Here is a 21,469-nt window from a genome sequence, read left to right as displayed (position 1 = left end):
CAGTGTAGACGCGTTTATTGGGAGTGAACGCAACCAGTGCATTAATGCAATGGAAAATAATAAATTGTTTATTTTGTTTGAAATCACTCAAATAATAAATCACTACGAAGAAGTCTTCTTTGCAGCGTTTTGGGTAATTTTACGTATGTTTTAGTCCTTATATTGCAAATTTTTAGTCCATATGTATGTACATACAAAGCTACTTGTTACTACATATTTATCCTAGTCCTAGTATAATGCATAACGTTTAAAACTCAATGTTAGAGAGCTGAATTCTCTAATTTCCTTGTACGTAACAGCTGTGCATCGGTGCACTGCAGTGATTTTTCTATCTGTTCCATTAGCAACACTGCTTCTTGAGTTGTGTCGCGCATCGCACGGCAGAGATATATGTGTCGGGCTATACATAGTAATGCTGTTTATGAACAGAAGCAGTGGTATGTAAACTTCATGGCACAATTTGGTCAAGTTTTCCATACAAGAGTTCAGTTCCTACAACTCTATCAGGCAGCCAGTACAACTTGCAAGCCAACACATTTCATCAATACTTGCAGCCTGGAAGAGTTTCCGCCAAAAACACAAGTGACTGGCTTTGCTGGTATTGGCATATACACTGGTTGACAATTGCTAGGGAACAAACACATTTTCAGCCATAAGTTTTTTGAACACACTCAGCGTACAGTAAGTGACCAATATATGAGTACAGATATTATGCCAGCTTTGACAAAATATGGCAGGAATTCGCCATTATGGAAAGCAACAGGATGTGAAAACAAAAGAAACACATGGAGTGCAATATGGAGTGATGACATGAAATGTCAGTTGTCATGAATACAGAGAGTTCTGGGCAAATCAGTAAGGTGTATGACCACCTCGGGCACCAATGCATGCTGCACATCTCTTTGCCATGCTGTCCACCAGAGAGTTCATGAGTTCCAGGGGTATGTTGTCCCATTCTTCCCTTAGGGTAGTTTTCAGGTCCTTAAGGGTCCAAGGTGGTGGATTCCTCTTTGCAACTCGTCCGAGAACATCCCAGGCATGCTCGATCGGATTCGGATCCGGGGAATAAAGTGGCCAGTCCATGCGGCAGATATTCTCATGCTTCAGTGTCTCTTCAACTTGGGCAGTTCTGTGAGGACTTGCGTTGTGATCCATGAACACAAAGTCAGGGCCCACTGCACCATGGAAAAAGCAAACATATCCAGTCAGGATATCATTGCAATACCATTCTCCGGTGACGGATCCGGCTGCAAAGATGTGCAGTGGTGTTTGTCCATGTTTCATGATGCCCACCCATACTATAACACCAGGACCGCCATACCTGTCACATTCATGGATGTTTGGTGAATGGTAAGTGTTCCTTGTTCTCGCCACACCAATTGATGACCAGAATCACTGGATACACAGAACCATGACTCATCTGAGAACATGATATTGGACCAGTTCCCTTCGTCCCAGTCACAATGTGTCATAAACCACTGTATTCTGCCACGGGGGTGGATAGGGGATAGTGGAACACACTTAACGGGCTTCCGAGCATACAACCCAACACTATTGAGTTGTCATGAAATTGTTCGGGGGGACACGTGAATACCTGACACCCCGGCAAACTCACCAGCAATTTGCTCAGGAGTGGCATGTCTATACCTTCTGGCCAATGTAGCGATCCTGTCGAGCAGTTGTACTCCTACCACGACCTCCACCATGCACATGTGCAGCTGTTCCTCTGGTAGCGGAGGCTTTCTTCAATCGGGAAATAACGCCGTTTGCTACTCCCACCAACCTCTGTGACACTTTGACCTGCCTCAAGACGACCGACAGCTCTTCCGCGATCATAATCACTGAGATGAACCCTTTGCGCCATTTTCCAACTGACTAATCAGTTTGCACTACAGTATTGCACTCACAGCAGCGGCTATCGTGCTTGACCATGTCTCTTGGGTGCAACCTTCTGATTCAGTCAGGCGTTTGTCCTCTATCAGGAACCTCGCATAGACTGGTTGCTTCTCCTTTTGCATGCAATTCCTCACTAGTGCCCTCTACTGATATATTTATGGCACTACTCAGCCAAGGAGCCGCATTCTCAAAAGTTATGGCTGAAAATGTGTTTGTTCCATAGCAATTGTCAACCAGTGTAGTATTAGTGATGATACTGTGTTAATAATCTATCTTTTTAGATATAACAAAATTTTTGCCATGCTGTTCTTGATATTTGAAGGGTTTGGTGCGACAACACGACAAGCCACATCCTGTTAATTTTCAGTAGAGTGGATTTTTCCTTTTGAAAAATTCCACAATTCTAATTTTTTGTTTAATGTTCGTCAGGTACATAAGTGGATGTATTATATTTTGTTAGTACCAAAAAAACAACATATTTTAACTATTACTCTACTCAAATTTAGTGGCTTCCGAAAAATAATGCACAATGCTTGCAGCTTGTCACATTCTTGGCCATATATAAATTACTAAGCAAGAAAAGCCATTTATGCACATAACTGAAGAATTTATTGAATAATACAGGAAAAGCCATTTACGTACATAACTGAAGAATTTATTGAATAATACAGGAAAAAAGTTTCATCATAAAAGTACAGGGTGATTCATAATTCCCTCCAGGGTTTCGAACATTTATAGTACAAGAACTATTGATTGATTGAATTGCTCTATTTTACTTCACTTCTTGTGTGTGCCACTTTTTGCTAATTTGCGAAGATGAGGATGAGTGATGATATGATAAAATTGATGAATGAACACTCACAAACATCCATGCCCAGGTCAGGATTCGAACCTGGGACCTCTGGCGTCGTAGTGCAGTGTGCTAACCACTCTGCCACGGGAGCCGGCTATAGTACAAGAACTATAACACATACAGCAAAAAGATGCCCTTGGTTACATTTTGCAAAAAAAACAGCACCAACATTTAAAATATATTGTTGAGTCATACTTGTTATGTGAAATAGTTCATTTATATTAGCTTAAGCAATAATGATAATCCACATACAGCCCACCGCTCAGGAGAAGATCCCTGCCGGAAGTCGAGTGACGTAGCGGCAGGCGACTCCACTATTAGGGTTGGGGGAGTGCACCCTGGGTCAGAAACAAGCGCTGTCGTCTCGCTGTAAGCTGTAAGGCTTGAATCTCATCTACTCTCAAGCAACGCTCAAATCACTGTCCGCGCTCGGTCAGGGGGGTATCCACATTAGCGGTTAAGGTATAATCATCGTCAATCTGGTGTTGATTTCTTGACAGAGTACTCTGATTTTCTAATTATTTTTTTTTAATAAAGAGCCTGCCGATTGTACTAACTACAATGTTTAAGATATTTTCAACGACGGAATTGGCTATTACAGCACTGGCATTCGAAGAAAATGGTAAAGAAAAAAAAGAATTGCGAAAGCGAGAATGTTTATTTGCACTTACAATGTGCAAAGCTACAAATGCAACAATGGTAAACATTACTTTGTCAGTCTAGGTTGGCCATGAAAATTTTCGGGCTGATTGTTTCATATCGACATTGTTGATCATTTATTTTATTCGAACGTTTCCGACACTACACGGCTGAATAATGTACAGGATAAGCAGTACAAAAATATGCTGTACACTGAAGATAGGAAAAAAAAACAATCAATGAGAAATAAACAAATTCATAACTCAAAACTTAATAAAGAAAATCAAAATTGGCCAAACTTACTGCATTTATGAAAGAGGTTGTGCCAGATCATCATCCTCCCCATCATCCTCTTCATTGCAGCTTGTAGTGCTTTCTGAAGAACTGTCGCTGTCGCTGTCCTCTGCTCCTCCAAAATAAATAAGTATTCATTTGACCTCGTCTTCCATCAGTCCATCCTTTTCCCAGTACTCTTTCTCAAGTTTTTCCACGTGCACGCAGTACCCCTTCCAGTCCTCTTGGTTGCAAGATGCAATTCCCTGTATAGTGAGATCATGTAGTTGGGATACTGACAGCGATCCCGATATATTATGATCCCGCACATATTTTTTAACTTTCGCCCAAGGTAATTCAATGGCGTTCAAATCGCATGCATATGGTGGTAAACGGAGTACTGTATGGCCATACTGCTGCAGTGTCTTGTCCACACGGAAGGTTTTCTCTTGTGGCTTATTAGCCTGTATTAGTTCGTGCAACTCGACTTTCCTCATGCTTGCGTCGAGCGGGATGTTATGATTTGTCAGCCACGTTACCATGTCTGACTTAAGGCTGTAGCTCGAGGGAACCTTATCCACCTGCACAGTATGATAAGGAGCATTATCTATGATGACAACGGACCAATGGGGTATATTCGGAACCAGCTTCTCTGTCAGCCACTTCTCAAAGTTTGAGCTGTTCATTTGCCCATGGTAGTCTCCTGTGGAGCAGCCTGCTTTATAGATCAGGCTTGCATTGGGAATGAACCCATTACTGTAACCTGCGTGGACAACAATGAATCGATGTGCAGAACTTGCGTTAGATATCACACCCGAAATATCATTTGACTGTCAACATTTGTTTGATATTAGATTGGTGTCCACAGCCGTTTCGTCAACATACACAAGTGTGCGATTCTCTTCCCGAAATCATTTTATGGCACGTAAATATCTGCTCCGCCATGTCACAATGTCCGGTCTCTCCATTAAAATTGTCCTTTTGTTCCTGCAGGTCTTCCATTCAAAGCCGGATCTTCTCATCAAACGACGCAAAGAATCCTCCTTCCACGGGAAATTAATTTTTTGTCGTATGACAGACAAAAGTTTACCACAGGTCGGCACACTTTTTCACTTATGTACATGTCACGAATTGAATTCCTGATTACATTCATGTCAAAATCATCGAGAGTCACATTACGGTGAGGTGACCTTTTCCTAATCTTCCCAGGGAAAACTAGTTTTCTCATCGGTGACCGCTCATTTCGTTCACGCGATTCTTTCCGAATCCTCTTGATTGTCGGCTCCGACAAACCTGTTGCTGCAGACGCACGCTTGGTGCTCTGCATAATTGGCAGCAAATATTGCTTTTCTTCAGATTCACGATCGCAAAAGTCAATTACTTTGCTGACAATATTACGCGCTTCACTATGCACAGTAGCACCTTTCCTCCTTACACCTGCCATAACTCTTACAACACCACGAACACCACGAAAAATCACAATGAAACACCCACGCAAAAGCACTTCCACAACAACAATGACCGCAGCGGAAGACTTCCTGCCACCCCTAGAATCTGCAAATAGACAGGTCTTCCCCTGACCCTCCACTCCTCCTCTCCCCTCATTTAGGGATCTTCTCGTGAGCGGTGAGCTGTACTAGGGTGACAAACTTGATGATGCTTACATTGACTATTCTCAATCAGGGCAAAATCTGTCAGATGGCAAATGTGTGTCCCCAGTTGTGAGAAAGAAGTGGGCCACCTACTTTAACGCTTTTCCTTGATAAAGTGGAACCAAAGGGACCAGTTCTTGTTTTGACCTGGGCAATTGTCATTGAAAAACAGTAAATTCTTCAACTTGGGGTTTTGTGGCTAAAAACTTTATTACAGCACTACATATCTCATCCACTATCTGTGCAACCTGTGTCCTCTCCCCACACAAACATGTGTTCTCTTCCATTCCTCCAGTCATGCACATCAAAGTTATACAGCCAGAGTTTTCGACAATAAAAGGCTACAACATTTGTGAGCTTTGGTACAGGCAGACACTGCTGTAAATCTAAACTAATTACCAGGTTTTTTTTTGTTTTTCTCCCTCATACTTCCTTTCCAGAAGGTCCTGCATAGTTTGTGCTCATCTCTGATGAACTCTCAACTTATTTTAACAACTTTCGCATCACTTTTCCCCTCCAATTGCAAAGCTTCCAATTTCACCTTCGATTCATCACATATCTGACAAGTGTCAGACATTGGTAATTTAAAACCTATATTAAATTCTGTGCAGAACATTCTTCCGTACGCATCTTGGCTTACTGGATTATGAATCTTGTTTTCCTTGCACCAAGGTAAATAAATTTTCTCATAGAGCCAATAACTAATAAATCACAATGAAGATATAGTTTCTCTTCCTTAACCGATCTACTGTAATGACTGATACATTGGTGTACTATTTATGTGATCTCTAACTGATATCGATCAGCTTTCATCTCGTCTGTTTCGTCTGTTTCTATGCTTGCCTCTGTTATCTGTTTTAAGTGCTGTTGCTCGGCTTGCAACTTGAGAAACAGTGGCATTAATCCTACCTCATGAATTCTGAAGACCATGAATACTCATGAATTCAGTTTTGCAAATTTTGAGCTCCTCTCCATTTACCTTCAGTGTATAATGAGCTGTGAAATTCCTCGATGAAACCTGTTTCTTTGTTTTCTTTGGATACAATCTCTTTTTGGGGCATATATTAATGCAACCAAATAAGTAACTATTCTGTACGTCATAAGAACCTAGATCCCAGAACCGATTGAAGATTTCTTCTTCCCTACCTAAAAGTTTGGATCTGCATTTTTCTCTGCAGGAACATGCAGGACCGAGGACATGGTTCGCTACTCTTTTATTTATTGGAATGTTCGCTCAAGTGCTCACAACCTTCATTTCTTCTTTTTCTCCACTGTTGTGGATTCCTTTTAGGTGTCTTCTCAACTATCATCCGAGCTTCATTGTTGCTTTCACTTACATCCTGCAAAAATGTATAGTTTTGTTGCAATATAATGTAATATTTAGCGAAAATTAAGAAAATTTAACGAACCGTCATATATAAGACACATTCATTAAAACTGAGTTCAGCTCATGCTGTTAATAGCAAAATGGGTAGCACAACATGCTGAGATGTCAGGGTGCTTGGGTTCGAATCTCAGTCTCGGGCATGGTGTTCTTTGTGAGTGTCCCTTCATCAATTTCATTGTATCATCACTCATCCTCATCGTCGTGCTTAGCCAAAAGTGACAGAAAAGCAGAGTAAAATAAACTAAATCAATCACACTGTTAATATGAAAAACATCAGTAGCTAGAGTACGAGAGGCCACATTTGGTAAGGGTTCGGTACTTGGTGGAAGCACAAGTTCAGATCCCACTTCAAAATTTTAGGTTTAGCCTTCCTGTGCATAAAATGAATTTAAAACCAAACTCAAAGCAAAGTGATAAGAAAGTAGATTCTATTTTCAACTATTCCTCTTTGATAGATGGCTAACAAAATTTAGTTGTTAATTTACAAAGACACCCATTGAACTTCAGATCAAAAAGTCCATCTATATAATGCCGCAAATAATTTTGAACCAAATATTTCGCACAGAAACTTCTAGAAATTACACACCCAATAGTATGACAAGCCACAATCGTTTTAATGCTTACTTACTTGACTTGATGATGATGAATTATTACCTGATGGTTAATAGTTAATGTCTTCATTAGTATCGTCTGAAAGAGAACTGGAATTATCACTAGAATTAGGCAATGAAGTGTCAAAATAAAACAATTTCCTTCTGTGACTGAGGAAATTGTCACGGCATGATGCCATCGTAGACCGTGGTTTATCATGTTCTTCTCAAAACAGTCGGATATGGTAGCAACACACCACTTGGGCCAAGAAAAAAAAAAAAAAGATTTTCACTGAAAGTATCGCTTGTCATGGTTGTTGCATGTGTGTGTATGAAAATTAATCATATGATATTATAGTATAAATATATTTCACTAGACTCGTAACTGAAGTTGTTTGTATAATACAAAAATTATGAAAGCTGTAAATTTGTAACTCATGGGCAGGAAGAGTGCAGTACAGTGTATGGTTTAACAGATTAAGGCCCAATTCTGTGGTTGTTAAAAAATGGTAATCTATTCCAACAAATGTTTTTAAATGTTTAATGTCCACTAGTGCCTGCAATAACAAATTGGTATTTTGACACACATTAGAGGAAGGTCTGATTATATATGCACAACTTGGCTTGGACATCACTTGTCCCTTTTGTGCTACACGATTTTAAAAATCCCCCATATTCGGGTGATTTTTCCATGTTTTCTACATTCAGCCTCATGTAACATGAATTGTGTGATAGATATGGAGGCAACATAACGTGTGCATACTAAACACACATCAGAATTACTAGAAAAATTAATACAACCTTCCTGAGTGGATTACATTTGTAATATCAGGTACACGAAATATGCATCTTTTGAAATGTAAGACTTTAAAGGCATACTTTGGATTTATTTTTATTTGCTAATGTAAACAAGCTGAGGATATTTTCATGGGATATGTGTGTTCCTCGAGTGGAGGTTTGTAGGGTGTGTAAACATCACCACGCTGCGATCGGTAGTTTCAAAGTTATTAAGTCCTGAAGTTCGCTTCAAGCAGAGTTTGAAAAAACCCAGTTTTTTTAAAAAAATTTAACCCACCTGGCCCAGGTTGGTATAATCAGGTTTTTTTCGGGTTTAATTGGGTTTTGTCGAGCTTTTATAAATAAAATGTGAATACATGTAATATAATTCACATTTGTAATTGCCGCTCAACCTACCCACTGCACTTCTCTGCCTGGCACACACAAACTAGCAGACCACAACAACTGTTAAACCATAGTAATGTTTATTTTTTATCCTTTATTCTCTTATGATTTCCTGGTTACCTCTGTGCCTGTGTGGATAGCAAGGTTGTATGTTTGAATTGATATTAGCAGATGTTGTATCAATAATGGATACATTACGATATAAGATACATTACGACTTTTGTTAGAAGCATCAAGAGATCAATTGCAGGTGTGTACTATTATCTTTAGTCACAAGCATAATAAAATAGCGATAGTATAGGTAGTATACATAGTATTCTCCGATAGTAGATCGAAAGAAACTGACTTCAGATCTGAGTTCAGTGACTTTTATTTATTAGAATATATTTCACATGACCACTGAAAGCAACATATTTTCATTTGCGTAGCTTTCTTCATTTAACAATTCACACTAGCGCCTCAACGATAGTAGTTACAGAGAAACTGACTTCAGATCTGAGTTCAGTGACTTTTATTTACAGCTTTACTTACAGCTTATATCTACAGCTTCATATAGACCTATGTAATTTCTTAATAAAGATTAATTGTTTGTATTGGTGTACTGAGCTCTGATATTTCGTTCTACTTCATATCAATATTACAAGTGTTGAGCATTTTAGATAGCAAAATTAATCTTGCGTTATAATGACAGTCGTGACCGCATTCTAAGAATCTAAATGCAATCTTCATTAGTATACACCTCTATGACATTCCATCATTTCAGAAATCATTGAAATATCAAAGTTAATGAAAAACCCACTGAGATTTAATTATTTTTTTTTTAACTTTTTTTTTTTTTTGGCCCAACCTGGTCCACCTTGCGAACCCTGGCTCCGAGGTTTAGGGCTCATATTTCGGTCACATTCTCTGTTGCACACCATCTTCTTCAACACGTTGTAACTCTAGAACATTCTCTTTGAGGGGCCTAATATTTGGAATAAAAGCCTTCCAGACATGCCTAATTTCATCCAAATCCATACATATGGACTGGCAACTTTTCTGAAATTGGTCGATAAGACATGGAATGACTCCACTTATTACTGTGTGGTCAGAAATATCTTGCAAAAGAGTGGAGTGAAGATAGATAATTACTTCCAATTACACAAGAAATGTTGCAGGAAAATTTCTCATTTGGGTTGCCAAATGTCTGTAATTGGTCAAAAAATGCAAATGAGTTTCATATCAAGGGATTGCATCATGAAGGTAAAGTTGAATATGCCAAGCATAGGCACATCCACAAAATTTTTTAAGAGGATGGTGCTGAAAAATAGTTCCGAGTGCAATTATGAATAGAAAATTGGAGTGAAATAATTCTATTTCACTATTTTGTTCAGTAATATGAAGTTCGAATGTGAGTTCAGTCCTCCATAATCCCCTTTGGGTGTGTCCATGACCTCAAGAGACTCAAAACTAAGCATTTTCAAGCTAAAGCAGGGTTCTCACATTACCTCCAAATGTATTTTCCCAGAGTTTTCCAGTCAGAGATAGCGCTACGGGGGGGATATGGGGGGAGGGGTTGAAGCCCCCCAAAAAATTTTGTAGTACAATGTACGCATTTCGACCGAAAACTTAAAATGTAGAAGTTTACATTTTCCATTATAAAACTTCCATTGGAGCAAGTACATTTTCTGGCTCGGTTAGATAGCAAGACAACTTTATTACGATGTGTTCTAAAATCAAGGGGGAGAGAGGGGAACTGCAGATATGTCTGGATAACAGTGGCCACTGATCATTTGATACTAGTAATTGGTCAATCATGCAGGCAAGTAGCCAAAGGGAGGGGTCGGGAGCTGCAGGCCCCTCTCAAAATCCTACACATATCTAAAGGTGTTGGGTGTGATGCTGATCACATCATCCCAGCTATGGCCAAGAATATGTGGAGCCCCATATCCCTTCATGGCATGCCACACCATCCCCAACTTATTATGGGTATACCCTATCGTTATCAGGAAATGCATATCAGTGTGTTGGTTAATCAGTAAAATTTCCAGTCATTTTACCAAGCAGACATATTTATAAAACACCTGTAACTTAGTACAGAATTCTGTTACTTTATGAATAAAATAATTATTCGTATGTTATAGTTTTGCAAAGTAAGTATCTAAATATGCATTTCCTTTTTACAGGTAAAAGCCAGTACTATCTCTTAGTTGCATACATTAATTAAGGAGGTGAATGAACCATTCATGTTCTTCAAGGAACATTTGCAATTTTATATCATAGTAATAGAATATCAGTGATTAGTAAATTTTGTATTCGTATTGGCAAAAACTTTATATCAGTTCACCCCTGTGACGAAAGCCATCCATGCACTGCTGCTTCGACGTTGTCATCCTCATCGAAACGCTGACCAGCAAGAAACTTCTTCTTCAAATGAAGAAAGAGATGGTAGTCACTTGGTGCCAAGTCAGGGCTGTTGGTGGATGAACAAATTGTTCCCAGCCGAATGACGTGATGACATTTTTGTGTTTGTTGAGCCGTATGTGGACAAGCATTGTCGTGAAGCAACACAATGCCTTCGCTAAGCATTCCGCGTCTTTTGTTTTGAATTGCACGACACAGCCGGATTAATGTCACAGCAGGCATCTTTGTTGGTGGTATGTCCTCTAGGCAAGAATTCAACCATTCTTGCATTGAGAAAACAAATCACAGACCGGATTTCACAGTTGGCAAGCCGATTGATTTTCTTGAACATTTCAAACCTTCAGAAAACTACGAAGAAAAAGCATGATCTGCTCCCACGCGTGACTGTGGCTAGCTAACGGATGAAGGACGTCAGCGAGAACTCACACGGTCGCGACTGCATCGCTACAGCGGCAATATTTGCAAACGGTACTTACTTTATAGTTTTGCAAAGTAAATGTCTAAATATGAATTTCTTTTTTACAGGCAAAAGCCAGTACTATCTCTTAGTTGCATACATTAATTAAGGAGGTGAATGAACCATTCATGTTCTTCAAGGAACATTTGCAATTTTATATCATAGTAGTAGAATATCAGTGATTAGTAAATTTTGTATTCGTATTGACAATCAGTTCACCCCTAATTATTATATAATATATAACAGTTCTGATAGCAATAACAAAACTAATGCAAGAATAAAATGACATTCCTTTGTATATAATTAAAGATAAAGGTTTCTGGGAGTTTAACACATGTCTACTCTGGACCTACAGTTTAAAATGGGATCCAAACTACTGCACAATGTGTGTCTCTACCAGGAATTGAACCAGAGGACTCTTACTATGTTACCACTATGGCATTAGGGAGGTCCGAGATTCAGTTGTTTTCCAGTTGCCAAAAATAATGAGTTTTTCCACCAAAACTGGTGACTTGAAAATCTACATATGTGTACAAAAAAAAATCCGCTTGCATTTTGCAACTTCCGATCGCTAATTTTGAACACTGACTGACATATGGGCACTAGAAACACATGAGATATGCTTCAAAATGCATATGAGAGGCAGATTCATCAGGGTACTCTAAACACTCTCACGAAGTTTTCCAATAAGAATGGACTTCATTCAACTGAATGTTAAGACAAATGATGGGAACCATCATATATGCAGCAACTACATCATGCACACCATTAAGAAGAACAATATGTCAAATTAAATCCACAAAAATCTGTTGTCATGAGGTTTACCCTAAAATCCAACACCATCCTATAAAATATGCAACCTGGTTATTCTGTTTGTATTACAACAGCACAAAAATCTTGGGGTCATTTATGATAGCAAACTGACCTTAAACCACCACATACATGAAAGCAACGTAAACTCTTGGGTTAATTTACAGATACAACACATGTTTCTGTCCTCAAAACCTACTTTACAATGTGCATTGTCCGTATTCTTGAATATGGTTCCTGTATTTGGTCAATGGGCTGTGAAAGCAACATAAAGAAAACAGACAAAGTAGTAAATTTCTTCATCAGAATAGTCAAACAAACACAAAATTCTATCCACTCTAAACATTCATGACCTTTCTCTTCACCAACAAGCCGGACCCTGTGGCTGAGTGGTTAGCACATCGTGCTGCGACGCGAAGGGTCCCGGGTTCGAATCCTACTCGGGCATGGTTGTTTGTGAATGTCCATTCATCAATTTCATCATTTCATCACTCATCCCTATCTTCGCAAATTAGCCAAGGGCACAAAATGTGAAGTAAAATAAAATAAATCAATCAAATCAAATCAATCTTCAACGCCAACTTTCAGATTTAACCTTTCTTTTCAGAATCATGAATGGACAACTTTTCACCAGCAAACTCTTGCAACGTCTTAATATCAGAATCCCACATACCAACAGCAAATGCAACAACTTCTTTTACATTAAATCTTCAAGACCATCCTTAGAACAAAGATCACTCCTCTTCAGGCTACAAACCATTTACAACTCAATAAAAGATGCTCCGGGCTTCCATACAGAATGGCGTGCATCAAGCAGCTGAAGAGCAAATAATGTTGTTTTTACCCTACTTGTTATTATTCTTGTTATATATGTATATATATATATATGTGCGTGTGTGTCCATTTTAGTATTTTGTTTATTTCGTTAGCGGTTGATATCCTAATGTAAAATGGATTTTTCTGTATTCAGGATTTTTCAAGTAGAACTGAAGATGCCTGAAATTTGTCAAGACTATCTGGATGTCCAAGACACTGCCCAGAAAATAAACGAGGTCTGCCTCATTCCCGGAAACGGCTACTGGCAAACCTTTGCTTATGTCTGATTAAATTAGGATATTTTACATTGCTTGCCTGTCACTTTTGGCTAATTGCTACAATGGGGATGAGTGATGATATGATTATGAAACTGATGAAGGGACACTCACAAGAACACCCATGGTTAGTTTGGTATTTGAACCTGCGACTCCTGGCATCGTAGCATGGAGATCAGGTTTTGATTGTATACAGGTTTGAAAAGAAACATAATTTCATTCAATCTGTACACAATGTATCCAAAGAGAATATAGCATCTCTCTGCATTTGTCAAAATGCATTGCCAGTGCATGGACGATTTCAATAACCTAAAAGCCTTCCTCAAACACAACAAGGACAAAAGTGCTACCGAGATATCCATGCAGGACAAGCCACTCTGATGTCCTGCTCGTCATTTCTGAAAATCTGGTCACCCTAGTTAAGGGTTAAAAAGAATATTTACATTCATGATGGATGCGGTAAATGCAGTTTAAGAATTATGTACGTGAAGTTCCGTGTTTCTGCATTGCACGATTGATTTTTTTTTCCAGATTAATTTAGAAGCTCACTGCCTTCATTCACTTAGGATATGGCATCTGGAGCGGAGATGGTAGCGTGTCACTTCTTTGTTCATGCCACCTGGCAACAGAAAGCAGAAAGCACAGCAGATAACACAAGCCAAAAAACACACATCAGCGCTGCCAAATGGAAGGAAATGCAACCAGCACTGGCTGGGAATGAACAAAGAAGTGATGCACTACCTACCATCTCTGCTCCAGATGCTGTACCCTCAGTGAGCCTTCGAAATTAATTCAAAAAATAATCCAATTGTGCAACGTGGAAACACAAAACTTTGAATGCATAATATGATTTACCTCCCTTCTCCCATACATGTAACTCATAGATAAAATATTGGAATATTAGACAATTCCTAGTGGTTCAGAATATTCTGTAATATTTTGGGATCTGGAAGGAAACAGAGCTACATATCCTGTATTCCACACCATCTAACTTCTGGGTGCTGTAACAACAAGGAAAGAGTATACTTGGTAATGATTTTTTGAAAATAATATTGAAGTGAACTACCTACTTTTCTTTCTGTATGCAATTATGAGTTATCATGTTGATTTTCATCACCTCAATTGTATTCCTTACATCATTGTTTTCTTCCATCTACAAAGACCGGCTCTGTGGAGAGCTTCTAATAATTTAAACAGAACATGTTGCTCATAGAAACAAATCAGTAAGGTGAATTGGAAACATTGTCTGTGATAAAACCAACCAATTATTCCAAGAAGAAAAATTTCAAATTTGAATGCAGGTGATTATAAGGTTCAAGATAAACTATTATATGAAACGGCAACTAGTAAGGTGGTTGAGCCTACTGATGTATGTCTGGAAAACAAGTGGGCTTTCACCAAATCAAACATCATGGGAAGTGCTGAATTTTGTCATTGGCCAAGTTGAAATAGGGAACAGGAATTTCAAACTACCCAGTTTCCTAGGTTGTAACCCAGTTAATGTATCACAATACAAACAGCAAACTGATCCGAGAACTGTAGGGACTACTATCTTCTTTGCCTTTTCCCTTCACTTGGACTAAACAGGGGTGAAAAATTGACAACAGGGCTCAATTGATTGAATTTGCTTGCATTTGAGGGAAAACTTCCTGCTATAGCCTTCCTATTTGTCGGTCCTGTTAACTCAAAATGTTATAGTATTAATGCTGTTCAGTCTTCAGTACATTATTGGCCTTTAATAACACTATCAAAATGTCCACACATGTAATGCTATAAAATACACTAACAAAACAACATTAAAACTTAAAAACGCTTATAGTATAGATAATGACTGGTGGCAATTATATGTCAATGAAAAAGTTCAGCAAAACACTAATTTCTAAAATGCATTCGAATGTGATAATTCAAAGAATCCCTCTGCGAGAACCTTCGATGACACAGCTTGCAAACATAAAGTCTTCCTCTTGTATGAATTCTCGCGTGATTATTCAAATGAACTTTCTGTATGAAGCTCTTCCCGCATATCCCGCAAGCAAATTGCTTCTCTCCACTGTGAATTCTCAAATGTAGGCTCATGTTTCCTTTTTGGCTGAACCTCTTGTTGCATATCGGACACACGAAAGGCTTCTCCCCGGTATGTCTCCGAAGATGCCTCTGGAGCTCCGAGTAGAAAACAAAAGCCTTCTCGCAATGCATACACCTATGGGTCAGATAGCTCTCAGGTCCAAAATGGCCATCACCAACGGGATCACCGATAAAAGAACTTCTTACCTCCGAACTCTTTCCATGTGCACTAGACAGCAACAAATCTTCTGCATCGAGAACATCAAATCCTTTTGAGTAGCTGAGATGACTGTGCAAAGTGCTGAGAAGTTTATTCTGGCTGGACGAAAAAGGTACATCCTCAGACCTGAAAACCAAAGAATATTACAATGGTAAGTAACAATCACATTGTTATTGGTACAAAAATTAAATAAATGTGTAAACAACAATCTGCCCCACACTGTGGCCATGTGGTCTAAGGCATCATGCTTTGGGTTCCGGCTATGGGACACGCACAGGTTCAAGTCTCCTGGGGGAAGTGCAACAACTTTTCTCCTGAGATTTCAGCCTGCATATGGGACCAGTAGCCACCCACCATGAGGAAATTGGGGAGCTACGAATGAGTACTGTAACCCGGTCATGGAAACCTACGACGACTGGGGGGTTCGTCGTGCTGACCACACGTCAGCCCGTAACTGGTTCGATGACCTCCCACTTAGGTTAGTAGGAGTGAGGCTGGCAGTCAGTAGGTAGGCCCTGGTTGTCACAGGCTGTTGCACCACTGGGTATTATTATTATTATTAGTAGTAGTAGTAGTAAACTACAAACCATTATTTTCTATGGTCTTGAGCCATCTTTCTGTTACATTGTGGATTCCTTGATAAAACAAACCTTTAGGTTTTGTGGTGAAGAAGCACCCGATTCCTGCTCTAATTCTGTTAAAAGCTCTTGAAGTATCTGTAATAGAGAAAGTTTGGAATTGACTGAAAAACTTGGTTGCCTGCAAGAGCTCAACTCCTAAATTTTACCTAAGTTGAATGAGTTGTGGGAGTCAATGGGTGGATACATAAATAAATATAATATCCAGACAAAGAAATAGCCAATATCCAAATATTATTCATATTTTGTTGGGATATTCCCATCCCTATAGTTCTAAAAACTACAGATAAACTTCCAATAATAAGAACAATGTTGTAGAATTGAAATATATGATTAAAATAAACAAGAATCTACCAACTCATGAAGTATGTACCACTTCCTTGAGCAAATGTTCCAGTGTTTGAGAAAACATACATATTCTCAGTAAACTGAGGTGCTCGGCTTTGTAGAGGGGAGAGATTTATGAATACAATGCCTGCATCTATGACAAAAAAAAACAATACAATTAAAAGAGAAGTGTGAGAGAAATTACAACATGGCCAAAGTTCTGATTCTGTAATGTTTCTACATTCTTACAGGAATGGCCAAAGTACTGACTGGTTAATGTTTGGTGCTTTTAGCATTATAATTATGCTCTTCTATGCTTCTGGTGTTACTATTTGAGAATGCTTAGAACTCGGAATTGCAGCTTTCCTAGCAACGTGATTGAAACGAATGTTCTCAGGTTACAAGCCAGGTTAAATTGGCATTAAGAGTACAAAATTTCAAGTGCTTCCATTGGTCTCATCATCAGGGAATGCTGATTGGAGAACTAGCTTAGACTGTCATGTCTGGTTCACTTTGAATCTTGGTGTTTTATTGGTGAAAGTCATGTTTTAGGGAGAAATGGATTCCATGAATCATTGAGATGTCAAGAGACATCTTTATTGCTGTTTGCGCTTTTTATGGTGTGTCCTGCTTGTTCAATATACAAGGGTAAGTAAAAAAATATCTGCACTTTCACCATATCCTTCTTTAGGTTGGCCACACTGCCCTCAGTGCTTGCATGCTGAAAGGTGGTACTATTGGGGTTACGTGGCCGAGGTCTCATATTAATCAATCCATTTTCCTTTACTTTGTTACAGAGTAAACAGGCAGTTCAGCTGGCAGTGTGCACCAAGGTAGAACAGAGATAAATGCTTAATTTCTCTGCTCCAAAGGTGTGTCAGGGGCTGAATTTCACCGCAGGTTTTCAGTCCAATACGGGGACAGTGCTCTACCGTGTAGAAGTGTGTATAAGTGGATCCATGTTTAAAAATGACAGGACAAGCAGTAAGCACGAAGTGGAAGCAGGATGCTCATCAACCTCCACCACTGATGGGAAGATTCAACAAGCTTGAGAGATGATTCTGATGAACAGACAGGTCAAAGGAAGGCAGTCGATTAGGTGGCATGCTCTCTGCAAATTAGTAATCAGTGGCATGCCCGAGGGGGGGTTATAAACCCTCTCAATTTAACCCAGTGTTCCTAAACAAAAGAACGTCAAAGGCAGGAAAAGATGGCAAAATGAGGACCGACTACTAAATAAAGTGTATATAACCCCCTCCCTTTCAAAAATTCTGTGCACGCCATTGTTAGTCATTGTTCTGTGTGTGAAATCATCCATGACAAGCTTCGGATTACTGGTTTGTCTTCTTTGGTGCACAATGCCAGCAGCATGGCCATATTTAACCTGTTACAAAAGAAAGAAAAATGGAGTGATTAATATGAAACCTCGGCCATGTAACTACAAGAGCACCACCTTTCAGCACGTGAGCGCAGAAGGCAGTGCGGCCAACCTAAAGAAAGTTATGGTGAAAAGTGTGGATAATTTTTTACATTCCCTAGTATGATGTCCCACATTTAAAGGGTATGTGATACCTTGTGATACTATGTACAGACACGGACACTTCTGGGTTATAACAATCGTATTAACTTTCAATGTGATCGTTACAAACCAGAAGTGTCCATGACTGTACATAAACTGCCAGGTCATCTTTGACTGAGCAGAGTGTTGTAAAGTTCAGTGCCATGTCTTGCTCTCTATATCTCAGTGGAAAGGTCAAAATGGTAAGTAAGCATGCATTTGTCTGCCGCAGGTCTTGAAGATTGTGACTCCTGCAATCCTGCAAAGTTTCTCTTTCCCATAAACGGATTGCACAGCTCCTCTGCTCAGAGCAGCTCAGGAGGGGAACAGGATACCATTCATTGGACATCACTGGAAATCAGCACTTTTAATTACATTCTCAACAAAAAAGACAGAAGAGTTATTGACAAGAACTTGCTGAAATTGGCACCAACAACCAAACCTTGGTGGGTAGAGCCCAGTTTTCTCTACATGTTTTTTTTTTTCAGAAAATTTTGTAAATTATTATTTTAAATGCTTGTGCAGTTCAATGAATGTTAACAGTTTGAGAAAACTTTATTTAAAAAAAAAAAAAAACACTGCATAGCTTATAAAACTCTAAATAATGAACATAGTAGAAGTCAGTGGGTTTTATCAGTCTATTTCTCTCAAATCATGCTACAAGTGGATTTAACTAAAGCTTTAACAAGAGCTTTACTAAAAGACAAAACCAGTAACAGAGCTCAAATATTTTCTGCCAAAACTTTGGTTGTATATGTTTTATCTAGAAAAATTTTAGCTCTGTTATTATATTACTTTTCTACTAAAAAATTTCTAAACTTTAATTTTTGTTCAAAATTGAATATCAATTTTGGCCTTAAATTTCGACCATTTTCATTACAGATGGTGAAAAATGGCACAGAACATAAAATAAAGCTTGAAATGTACTGAAAACAATGTTGTTGACCACAGATGTCTATTGTTTCTCTTAGCTGAGTTATCATAATTATCACAACTGTTTGCAAATGCCAAAAATGCCCGAAGTCATGAAACAAAAATGGCCACCATTTTTAAACAAAGTCAAGTTTTGGAAACATAATGCCTGCTTTGAACTACCCATGCATGAGGGTTAAAACAACAAAAATATTGAAAATTTTTAAAATGGTCAAGCAACCATTGCTCGACCATTCAGTATGGACTGGCTCATATGCATTCTGGACAAAAACTCTGGTCTTAGTACAATTTCTGTGTACTAAAAGTGCTTCTCCCACTCATTCAATATTTCTAACAATGTTGTGTGTACTCATATTAGTGGTAATTTGTGAGTGGTTTAGGACCATTTGTCAAAAATATAGCTGTATGCCAGTGGAAACATTGGTTCATACAACCAATACTGAAACCTGCGATATTTTTACTATGAAAAATATTACCTTCCTGATTTTTTAATATTATGTTTGATATGTATTGATTATGCTGTGTAACAATTTTCATTGTGGTAAAACCTGGGATTCGACCCGAAGTTGAGTGTCCTTTTTATCACAATAATTACTTTCTTTAAATATTTTCTTACTTTATGAACAGGTACGAGTGGTAACACAGTTATTTGCTGTTTGGACTGTCCTTCTCCTCTCCAACAATACCTAAATCATCATTATACTCCACATAGTTTCTGAGATATGATATGCTTTGTGTCACAAGGTATGTTCATTCGTTCACACAATTCCTGCAATCTTCAAATTTTCAAAAATTTGTAACTCAAAATATTTGTTGGACAAGTCTAATATTACATATTTGTCATATTGGACCAAGTATCTATCAGTAAAAAAAAATTAAAGAAATTCCATGACTATGAAGCCTCTGGGTGATTCCGTGTGATCTCTAATGCATTTGGACAAAAACAGTCAAGACAATAAAATATAGCGTAAATATAAAGTCACTTATCCTATGTTGCCTAGTATTTTAGAGTTACTTAATGGTTGTGGTGGCAACAAAAAATGCCTCTGTAGCTGAAGCAGAATTCATTTCAATATAGGCACAACACTGCATTCGTAAATTAAAATACACAATGGAATATTTACTTAAAAATTTGCTGCATCTTGAAAACACACACTTTATTTTATAACACGTAAACTTTTAAAAATGGTAGGTTTCGTGATGAGGTGAAGACTAAACTGATTACTAGAGAAGATTCCAAAATTTGAGTAGGGTTTCGGGGGGAGGGGGCGGTAGCAAACATGACTGATAAAAATCAAAGTCTAACTCAAAAAATAAGTTACATTATAACATATGGTATAATTTAACAATACAGGGAATTTATCCAATTTGTTTGAAATTTGGGATACTTACTAATTTGGGTCTCCTAATCACGAATCTGCACTTAAAATTTGGCACTCACGTATAGAAATTCCTGAATTATTTGGAATTGACAGTGGTATGTTTATCAGTACACTACTGTGGTAGCCATATGTGATGTGGACAAGTGAGTTCGGTATTTGTTGCATACTTGTTGCTGTGTCTACAGCGTTGCCGCATTGTTACTTTTTCATTTGGGGATCATTGATCGTGGAAGAATGGAGGCAGAAAGCAGTGAAAAGATTGTCAATGTGGTGCAATTATTGAAATGGAGTACAGAAGATGATGGATGTGATTGATAAAGAAATTAATGGGTTTTGGTGTTCTTTCGAAAGAAGGGAGTTGCAAGTGTCCAAGGGGCCACGTTCTACAATTATACAAAGACAATACCACAATTGATAATTACAAATGGAAGTGCAGCATGAAGAAGAAATCAAAGCCGTACAATTACTCTGTTTCGATACGAAAAGGAAGTTTTTTTCGCAAGGTCGAAGTTGACCTTGTTGCAACTATGCATTTTCGTAAGGCTATGGGTTGCAAATTGTGCATTGAATATCATATGTGAGGAGGCAGAAATATCTGAGAAAACAGGTGTTGATTGGGCATCGTTCTGTAGGGAGGTGGTACAGCATTACTTTTATAAGGAACGTCAAAAGATTGGAGGTGTGGGGAAGATTGTAGAAATCGATGAATCGAAGTTCGGAAGAAGAAAATACAATCATGGACATCGAGTGGAAGGACAATGGGTATTCGGAGGTGTGGGAAGAGGAAGTGGGCGATGTTTTTTGGTGCCTGTAGAAAAAAAGAGACGCTGAAACTTTAATATCAGTTACTAAGGACTGGATTTTGCCCGGAACAACCATAATTTCGGACTGTTGGAAAGCGTACGACCAGCTACAGAATGAGGGTTACGGACACCTACAGGTTAATCACAGCATCAACTTCGACGATGAAGCCACTGGAGCGGACACGAATACTATAGAGTCCACATGGAGGAAAGCAAAAGTAACATTGAATGCATTTGGAACCAAGAAAAATTTTTATGCTGGTTATCTTGCCAAATACATGTTTATGGAAAGATGCCTTGCATTACGAACG

General features: G+C 38.6%; 1 protein-coding gene across 2 annotated transcripts in view; it reads right to left on the bottom strand.

The window, feature by feature from the left end:
* The window catches only part of LOC145992035 (uncharacterized), a 79,769-nt gene that overhangs the window by 31,850 nt on the left and 26,450 nt on the right, over positions 1-21,469 (bottom strand). For both annotated transcript variants that reach the window (XM_083128152.1, XM_083128153.1), the window contains one exon: positions 15,505-15,643. In XM_083128152.1, the coding sequence (XP_082984278.1) occupies positions 15,505-15,643 (139 nt within the window). The remainder of the gene's footprint in view (positions 1-15,504; positions 15,644-21,469) is intronic.

The sequence above is a fragment of the Lepisma saccharinum genome, chromosome 9 (assembly GCF_977018435.1).
Source record: "Lepisma saccharinum chromosome 9, izLepSacc3.1, whole genome shotgun sequence".
Taxonomy (NCBI): Eukaryota; Metazoa; Arthropoda; class Insecta; order Zygentoma; family Lepismatidae; genus Lepisma; species Lepisma saccharinum.
This window is presented reverse-complemented; position numbering and strand designations above follow the sequence as displayed.